Source organism: Palaemon carinicauda, chromosome 12 (genome assembly GCF_036898095.1).
Source record: "Palaemon carinicauda isolate YSFRI2023 chromosome 12, ASM3689809v2, whole genome shotgun sequence".
NCBI classification, from domain to species: Eukaryota; Metazoa; Arthropoda; class Malacostraca; order Decapoda; family Palaemonidae; genus Palaemon; species Palaemon carinicauda.
The window spans coordinates 6,356,063-6,366,062 of NC_090736.1; the positions used below are offsets into that span (position 1 = coordinate 6,356,063).

The window sequence follows — 10,000 nt, forward strand, 5'->3', positions numbered from 1 at the left end:
CATTCCAAAATCAAACCATTGTTCGCTAGTCTTGGGTAGTGCCATAGCCTCTGTACCATGGTCTTCCACTGTCAGGGATAGTGTTCTCTTGCTTGAAGGTACAGTCGGGCACACTATTCTATCTTATTTCTCTTCCTCTTGCTTTGTTAAAGTTTTTATAGTTTATGTGAGAGAAATATTTGTTTAGGTGTTGTTGGTGTTCTTAAAATATTTAATTTTCCCTTGTTTCCTTTCCTCACTAGGCTATTTTCCCTGTTGAAGCCCTAGATAGCATCCTGCTTTTCCAACTAGAGTTGTAGCTTAGAAAGTAATATTAATAAAACATCAACAAAACAGACATTCTATTCGAAAGAAGTAGTTTAAGCATATGATATTCATGAACTATAAAATATAACTTCTAATCGATATCTTATCGAAAGGTAATTCATAACCAACATTCTGCGTATCTAGGGAACTCGTGTCTTTTATTAACGTGTTAGGGTTGAGAAGATAAGGCTTATCTATGTAGAGATCGTGTTTCATATCGGATAGAATAGAGGTTGTGTATATAAAAGCCACTGAGATTGAAGTATCTACACTGTTAAAAAAAACAATTTTTCTGATTTAAGATGAATAGAAATGATCCATTATGCATATTTGCTTTGCAAAAATCGCTTCATTGCAAGCAAATTGCAATATACGGCCATTTCCTATGATGATTGGGCCTTAGCAATGCATTGTGCACATCTTTATGTGCGTCTTGCAGCCTTTACGCACTGAATAAAACAGAAGCAATGCTTTAATATACTGTTAAAAAGAACTGTAATTTTAATCGGAAATTCTCCGTAAAAATAGTGTTCTCAGCCGTATTTCAGTAAATTACAGGCGACCGTAAATTTGACCTTACTTTGTAATTGTCTTTTACGGGTTGGTGACCTTAATATCACTCTTTAACGTCAATATATCCGTTTTTAAAACGGTAAATATCTGGCAACATTTATTCTAGGATTTTTACCGTTTTTACGGCACATTTTTAATAGTGTAATTCGTGTCGGGTATGACACCCTTATTATTAACAACGAATTCCAGTTAGCCTACACTGTTAAAAAACTGTAATTTGAATCGGAAATTCTCCAATAAAATATACTGTTTTCAGCCATATTTCAGTAAAATACAGGCGACCGTATTTTTTTACACTACTTTGTTATTATCTTTTACGGGTTGGTGACCGTAATATCACTCCTAAGGTAAATGCCTGGAAAATTTATTCCAGGATTTTTATAGTTATTTTTGCGGTTAATTTTTAAGTGCAAAAAAAAGAAAATATATATATGAATAAATGTAATGCAAACTTTTATACAATCTCATTTTAAAACAGACGGAAAGGTAACGACATTTCCCTGTCATTATTAAATTACAATTATTATTATTATTATTATTATTATTATTATTATTATTATTATTATTATTATTATTATTATTACTTGCTAAGCTACAACCCTAGTTGGAAAAGCGAGATGCTATAAGCCCACGGGCTCCAACAGGGAAAAATAGCCTAGTACGGAAAGGTAACAAGGAAATAAATAAACGATATAAGAAGTAATGAACAATTAAAATGAAATATTTTCAAAACAATATTAAATCAAATAAGCAAAAATAAACAAATAAACAATTTGGAGATTGGTAACAATCATTTGAAGAATGTTTTCAGATTAGAAAGATCAGAAGAATATGTTCTTCATACTCTTTGTTGAACTACACTGTTAAAAACGTGCTTTAAAAATACAGTAAATCATTATTATTGTTATTACAATGATGAATGTCACTACAGTCCATTCCTTTTACCGATGCATATTTGCACCTACTCGCGGAGGTGCCCTTTTAGCTCGGAAAAGTTTCCGGATCGCTGATTGGTTGGACAAGATAATTCTAACCAATCAGCGATCTGGAAACTTTTCCGAGCTAAAAGGGCACCTCCACGAGTCGGTGCAAATATGCATCGCTAAAAGAAATGGACTATAGTTCTGTGTAATGATTATTCTTCCTTTAATAACATTACGCGATCCTTTCCCTTCTTCTAAGCCAGAGGAGTTCTGGGGCAGACTGGGGAAGTCGAGACTGGAATGGATGAGAGATTTCACAGTCGTTGCAGACCACGATAGGGAGAAGGCCCTGTTCAGGTGGTTCCCAGACGGACAATTGAACGTTTCAGGTGAGATAGATAACTAATTTTCTGTTTTGAAGTATGTGGGAGTTAAGAATTAGCAGGATATAAAGTACTGAATGTTTCAGGTGATATATATATATATATATATATATATATATATATATATATATATATATATATATATATATATGTATGTATGTATATATGTATGTATGTATAATATTTTGTCTTGAAATAAGTGATACTTAAGGTTTAGCAGGAAATAAAGTACGAAAGTTTCAGTGATATATATATATATATATATATATATATATATATATATATATATATATAATTTTCTGTTTTGAAGTAAGTGATTGGGAGTTAGAAGGAAATAAAGTACTGGATGTTTCAAGTGACATGATTATTTAATTTTCTGTTTTGAAGTATGTGATAGTTAAGAATTAGCAGGTAACAGGCGACTGAACGTTTCAGGTGTGGCAGATATCTTATTTTCTGCTTTGAAGTAAGTGATAGTTAAAATTTAGCAGGAAACAGACTAAAGCGCAAAAGAAACCCGGTATGCATATTTCTTGAGTATATAACACCTAAAATACCATCAGTGGATAAGTGAATTTATCTTGAATGGTTATTACAAACAATAGCCATATTTGAAATTCTCTCTAGTAATTTCAACAAGTTTATAGTATTTTGTTTTTAAAATCACATTCTAAAATGGGCCGATATGTTTATTCATAATTTCCATAGATTTTCTGTAGAGAGAGAGAGAGAGAGAGAGAGAGAGAGAGAGAGAGAGAGAGAAAAAAAAAAAAAGAGAGAGAGAGAGAGAGAGAGAGAGAGAGAGAGAGAGAGAATAGTTGTGATATTTGAAACAAGAAGTATAGAACTGGAACAGTTCGTTCGTCTTCAGTCTATTAAAAGAATGGGAAAGAAATTTACCTTGTGGTGGCCTGTTGGTAACGTCCCTGACTAGTGATCGCCAGACTGGGATTCGATTCCCACTCAAACTCGTTAGTTCCTTTGGTCGCTCCAACATCACCATCCTGGTGAGCTAAGGATGCGGGTGTTTGGGAGAGAGTATAGGTCTATCTGTTGAGTCATCAGCAGCCATTGCCTGGCCCTCCTTGATACTAGCTTGGGTTGAGATGGGCTTGGACGCTGACCATATGTATACGTGGGCAGTTTCTAGGGCATTGTCCTGCTTGATAGGGCAATATCACTGTCCCTCGCCTCTGCCATTCATGAGCGGCCTTTAAAGCCTTTTAATAGCCAGGATTCACAAGAGATGGTGTTAGATATGAGTGAATGGTGAACTGTTTTTGAAAGGGCTTGTCGTGCTGCTGATACACACACACACACACACACACACACACACACACATATATATATATATATGTATATATATATATATATATATATATATATATATATATATATATATAAACTTCAAAAGTTCAAACTTCCAGAAAATGTTTTTATGTTGAACAAGCTGACATAAGTCTGTTTTTATAGTTTATATATGATAGGTCTGTTTTGATGTTGTTACTGTTCTTAAAATACTTTAAACTTTTTTTATTACTTTTCGTATAGTTTATTTATCTCCTTATTTCCTTTCCTCACTGTGCTATTTTTCTCTGTTGGAGCCCATGGGCTTACAGCGTCTTGCTTTACTAACTAGGGTTGTAGCTTAGCTACTGCTGCTAATAATGATAATAATAATAATAATAATAACTATCAATAATTAATAATTAATAATCAATAATTGATAATTGATGATTAATAATTAATAATTGATAATTAATAATTGATATTTAATAATTATTAATTAATAATTAATATTTAATATTTAATAATTAATAATTAATATTTAATATTTAATGATTAATAATTAATAATTAATAATTATTAATTAATAATTAATATTCAATATTCAATATTTAATATTTGATAATTAATAATTATTAATTATTAATTATTGATTATTGATTATTAATTATTAATTATTAATTATTAATTATTAACTATTAATTATTAATTATTAATTATTAATTATTAATTATTAATTATTAATTATTAATTATTAATTATTAAATTTAATTATTAATTATTAATTATTAATGTGGGTATGTTCTTCTCAGTGACATAATCTACTCTGGATGAGAATCGTTGCTTAAAATCACATCTTTTGAGAACCATTTTTTTTTTGTAGTTCTACCAAATCTATTCGTGTTTCACTCTTCCTTTCTGTAATTTTTACCATATTTAAAATAGAAGATACTTTAGCTATGGTAAGCAGCTCTTCTAGGAGAAGGACACTCCAAAATCAAACCATTGTTCTCTAGTCTTGGGTAGTCCCATAGCCTCTGTACCATGGTCTTCCACTATCTTGGATTAGTGTTCTCTTGCTTGAGGGGACACTCGGGCACACTTTTCTATATAGTTTCTCTTCCTCTTGTTTTGTTAAAGTATTTATGGTTCATATAGGAAATATTTATTTTAATGTTGTTACTATTCTTAAAATATTTTATTTTTCCATGTTTCCTTTCCTTACTGGGCTATTTTCCCTGTTGGAACCCCTAGGCTTATAGCATCCTGCTTTTCTAACTAGAGTTGCAGCTTAGCATTTAATGATAATAATAATAATAATAATAATAATAATAATAATAATAATAATAATAATCATCATCATCGTCTTTTTTCAATTTCCTTTAATCATCGTCTTTTTTCCAATTCCCTTTACAGTTAATTGTGTGGACCGCCATGCACGAAAGAATCCAAACAACGTGGCCCTTATTTGGGAGAAAGACGAAGCTGGCCACCATGAAAAGATCACTTACAAGTAAGTATTCACCTCAACAATGTCCAGTGCTGTATTAACCAATGGTAGGGCCCTAGGCTTCTATCTTCTTTGAACCCTCGAGATCCCTCAGCAGATTTCAAGCTCTCCTTCCCTACAATTTATTACAATAATAATACAAATAAAGTGAATAGTCCATAATTTTAACATTTAACAAAAAAAAAAAAAAAAAAAATGTTGCATACAGTGGGCCCCAGCTTTTGGCGGGCCACTAGGTTTCAGCCTAGTCAGCCTTAACCAGGGATAGATAATACAGCACGCAATGTCTTCGATAAAGATACAGTTTATTACAAATTAAGTAATCCATAGTTTTAACATTTAACACTAAAAAAAAGAGAAAAGTTGCATACAGTAGGACCCTGCTTTTGGTGGGCCGCTAGGTTTCAGCCTTAGCTAAGGATAGATAATACAGCACATAATTCATAGATACAGTTCATGATCCGTCATATCTTTATAGTTAATCTTATATTGTAAGCAATCTTTTAAGTGAAATTTCTAAACGACATTAACAGATTACATTCAATGTATCAAATGATATAATTATTACCTCCGTCAATGAAGTTGGAAGGAGGTTATGTTTTTGCCCCTGTTTGTGTTTGTTTGTTTGTGTGTGTTTGTTTTCGAACAGCTTCCTGGCCACAATTTTAATCGTAGAGTAATGAAACTTGCAGGGATTAACTATTATTTAAAAAGCTGGATATGATTAAATTTTTGAGGGTCAAGGTTGAAGATCAAGGTCAAAGGTCAAGCAAAATTTCCAATTCATGTAATCAGCCATAAGTTTGGACATCATTTGTCACAGACACTTCAAACTTGGTTCATATTTCAGTGTATGAAAACCACGCCAATTGATACATGCCAAGGTCAAAGATCAAGGTCAAGCAAAATGTCGAGAAATAAGCTTCCACGGCGGAGGTCTGCGCTTTAATGAGTGCCCTGAATTTTATTCTCGTTTTTAGTGTTCGTTTTTTTTTTTTCATGCTCTGTTATCAACAGTCAGTATCCTGTAACTTCCTGGATTACAGGAAAGTACAGAATGTTTCAGTGCTTATCTTTAGTAAATAATATATTTTTATTACCAGCTTAAATTGCCCTGAGATACAGAAAGGCCGCATAATGTAAGGTATAAAATTCAATAAATAAGTGGATGAACTTTGCATTTTAAGTGGCTTCAACTATCTTATTATTATTATTATTATTATTATTATTATTATTATTATTATTATTATTTGCTAAGCTACAATCCTAGTTGGAAAATAAGGGTGCTATAAGCCCGAGGGCTCCAACAGGGGAAATAGCCCAGTGAGGAAAGGAAATGAGTAAACGACATGAGAAGTAATGAGCAATTAAAATAGAATATTTTAAAAACATTAAAAACATTAAAACATATATTTCATATATGAACTATAAAAGGACTTATATCAGCCTGTTTGGCATAAAAACATTTGCTGCAACTTTGAACTTTTGAAGTTCTACTGATTCAACTACCCGATTAGGAAGATCATTCCACAACTTGGTCACAGCTGGAATAAAACTTCTAGAATACTGTGTAGTATTGAGCCTCATGATGGAGAAGGCCAGGCTATTAGAATTAACTGCCTGCCTAGTATTACGAACAGGATGGAACTGTCCGGGAAGATCTGAATGTAAAGGATGGTCAGAATTATATAAAAAAAAAAACTTATGCAATATGCATAATGAACTAATTGAACGACGGTGCCAGAGATTAATACATATATGAAGAACTTTGTGTTATCTGTTGCAATATGAAATACTTTAACTAATATCTTCATATTTTATAGTTTTGAAGGTTTCATAGTTTATATATGAAAGATTTATTTTAATGTTATTGCTGTTCTTGAAATATTTTATATCAATTGTTCATTACGTCTGTTGTAGCTTATGTAATTTCCTTATTTCTTTACCTCACTCGGCTACTTTCGCTGTTGGAGTCCTTGGGCTTATGGCATCTTGCTTTTCCCAAGGTCTATAGATATATTAATCTATAGACCTTGGCTTTTCCAACTACGGTTGTAGCTTAGCCAGTAGTAGTAGTAATAATAATAATAATAATAATAATAATAATAATAATAATAATAATAATAATAATGATTTCAAAATTGAACGTGACTTTAGACTTGCCTTGATGAACATATTTTTTTTTTTTCATATAAGAATAACTCAGCAGATGATGTATATTTCTGTAATTTCTTAAAGTTATGTAACCAACTCATATTCTACATTGACGTTTAGCAGTGAATTCTCATTCATTCACAAAATTATCATGGAATTCGAAATGGAAAATTATTATTAGTAATTTACAATTAATTCAGTTCTCCAATTAAAGTTAAGAGAATAGTTTTGTTTATGAAGTATCTCCAGACCTTGTTATTGTAAGGAAGATTATTGCATTATTTTATATAAAAGAAGATTTTCAAACCTTTTGTTATTATCAGAAAATAGATATAGATATTTGACAGTTAGTTATCAGCATTTCCCAACCATCTTTGAAGCTAGATCTTTATTAACCCTTTCAGTGCGAGTGGTGAATTCAAGGAAACTTCTGGTGTAGCAAATTCTTTCAAGACCAAACAAACCGTAACTTGTTATTTATTAAAAAAAAAAAAAAAAAAAAAATTCATCAAGACCTTTCTATTGAATACCAACTTTCTATAGTTTGGGTGAATTTAAAAGCAATTTTCCTTTTGCAAATTTTGACTAAGTCACCAATGGCAGTGAAAGGGTTAAAGGATTCAGCAACCCCATATCTACATTTAGGAGATGGAATTGATGCAAAGAGTAGCATCATCTGCATATGCAACGAGCATCGAAATCCACAAGTCTAGACTAACGAACATCATACAGATTTCTGAAAGGAAGTAGATAATATATATGCTCATTCATTTTAGTTCACCCATAAGCTAGTCCACAATATGATATAGGTAGTGGGTTGGCCAGGGCACCAGCCACCGATTAAGATACTACCGCTTGAGAGTTATGGGGTCCTTTGACTTGCCAGACAGTACTAAATTGGATCCTTCTCTCTGGTTACGGTTCACTTTTCCTTTGCCTACACATACACCGAATAGTCTGGCCTATTCTTTACAGATTATTCTCTGTCCTCATACACCTGACAACACAGAGTACCAAACAATTCTTCTTCACCCAAGGGGTTAACTACTGCACTGTAATTGTTCAGTACTTTCCTCTTGGTAAGGGTAGAAGATAGACTTTAGCTATGGTAAGCAGCTCTTTTAGGAGAAGGACATTCCAAAATCAAACAATTATTCTCTAGTCTTGGGTTGTGCCATAGCCTCTGTACCATGGTCTTCCACTGTCCTGGGTTAGAGTTCTTTTACTTAAGGGTACATTCAGACACACTATTCTGTCTAATTTCTCTTCCTCTCGTTTTGTTGAAATGTTATAGTTTATATAGGAAATATTTATTTCAATTTTGTTACTGTTCTAAAAATATTTTATTTTTCCTTTTTTCCTTTCCTCACAGGGCTATTTTTCCTGTTGGGGCCTCTGGGCTTATAGCATCTTGCTTTTCCAACCAGGGTTATAGCTTAGCAAGTAATTATAATAATAATGATATTCTTATCCAGATGAACATATTTGCACCGACAGACAACTCCAAGAAATGGTATGTCGCTTGGCCAACGTGTTGTTGGACTGCGGCGTCAAACATGGTGACCGAGTAGCACTGTATCTTCCGGCTTCCCCTTTAGCGGCTGCCTCCATGCTAGCATGTGCCAGAATAGGCGCTATCCACTCGGTTGTCTTCGCTGGCTTCTCCTCCGAGGCTCTTGCGTCTAGGATTCAAGATGGTGAGTCACTGATGTGCTAACTTCTTAATTAACTAGTGTACGTGACCCGTCAAAGAGTTGAAACTTGCAGCAAATGTTTTCATGTTGAACAGGCTGACATAGGTCTTTTAAGTCTTTTTTTTTATAGTTTATATGTGGAAGATCTGTTTTAATATTGTTACTGTTCTTGAAATATTTTATTTTGATTGTTCATTACTTCTCATACAGTTTATTTATTTCCTTATTTACTTTCCTCACTTGATTATTTTTCCCCGTTAGAGCCCTAAGGCTTAAAGCATCCTGGTTTTCTAACTAGTGTTGTAGCTTAGCTAATAATAATAATAATAATAATAATAATAATGTTGACGGATAATGAGACATAGGAACATGGGTTTTTTTCACTTTATTATAGAAATGTTCGTGAGTACACTTTACACAGCCAGATACTCTTCAGACGAGTACTTTCTTGTTCCAATGATCGCTCGAGTGGTACTGCTTACCCCTCGAGCAAGTAAATGCAATCTTGCTCTGTCAATATGCTGAATTGTTTGATTTTGTGGAATTCTCCACTGTGATGGAAATATACTCTCACCAATAGGCTTACAACACGTCACCTATAACAGAGTTCAGTGATCGCACACAACAATTTATGACAGTCATATTACTCTTAAAAAGGTCATTTATCTCACTGTATGAAACACATACTTCTACATATTTTTCATACACGGGTCATATTATTCTTAAAAAGGTCACTTATCTCACTGTATGAAACACATACTTCTACATATTTTTCATACATGGATTATGACAATTATGTCACCCTGTTCAACATAAATATATTTACTGCAAGTTTGAACTTTTGATGTTCTACTGTGAACGGGAGGCGCGTTCATTTTCCTTCTCCTCCCAAAGCCGGAGCCGAGATGATCATCACGATGGACCAAGCAGTGAGAGGCGGAAAAGTCATTGAGCTGAAGAAGGTCGTGGACGCAGCCGTGGCCCGATGTCCCTCCGTCAGGCAGGTCCTCGTCGGTACCAGAACAGGAGCCAACGTTCAGATGGGCCCTAAAGACATCAAGCTCGACAAGGTAAAGATGAGATTGATTGATTGATTGAGAGTTCTCTGGCATCCTGACATCGAAGGACATTGACTCCGATATCCTTTGTTAAAAAGAATAAAAGGAAATT

General features: G+C 33.2%; 1 protein-coding gene across 1 annotated transcript in view; it reads left to right on the top strand.

The window, feature by feature from the left end:
• Positions 1-10,000, top strand: part of LOC137651188 (acetyl-coenzyme A synthetase 2-like, mitochondrial) — a 119,801-nt gene that overhangs the window by 98,758 nt on the left and 11,043 nt on the right. Inside the window, exons 2-5 of the mRNA XM_068384340.1 lie at positions 2,062-2,191; positions 4,889-4,985; positions 8,634-8,833; positions 9,725-9,900. Of these exons, the coding sequence (XP_068240441.1) occupies positions 2,107-2,191; positions 4,889-4,985; positions 8,634-8,833; positions 9,725-9,900 (558 nt within the window). The 5' untranslated portion in view covers positions 2,062-2,106. The remainder of the gene's footprint in view (positions 1-2,061; positions 2,192-4,888; positions 4,986-8,633; positions 8,834-9,724; positions 9,901-10,000) is intronic.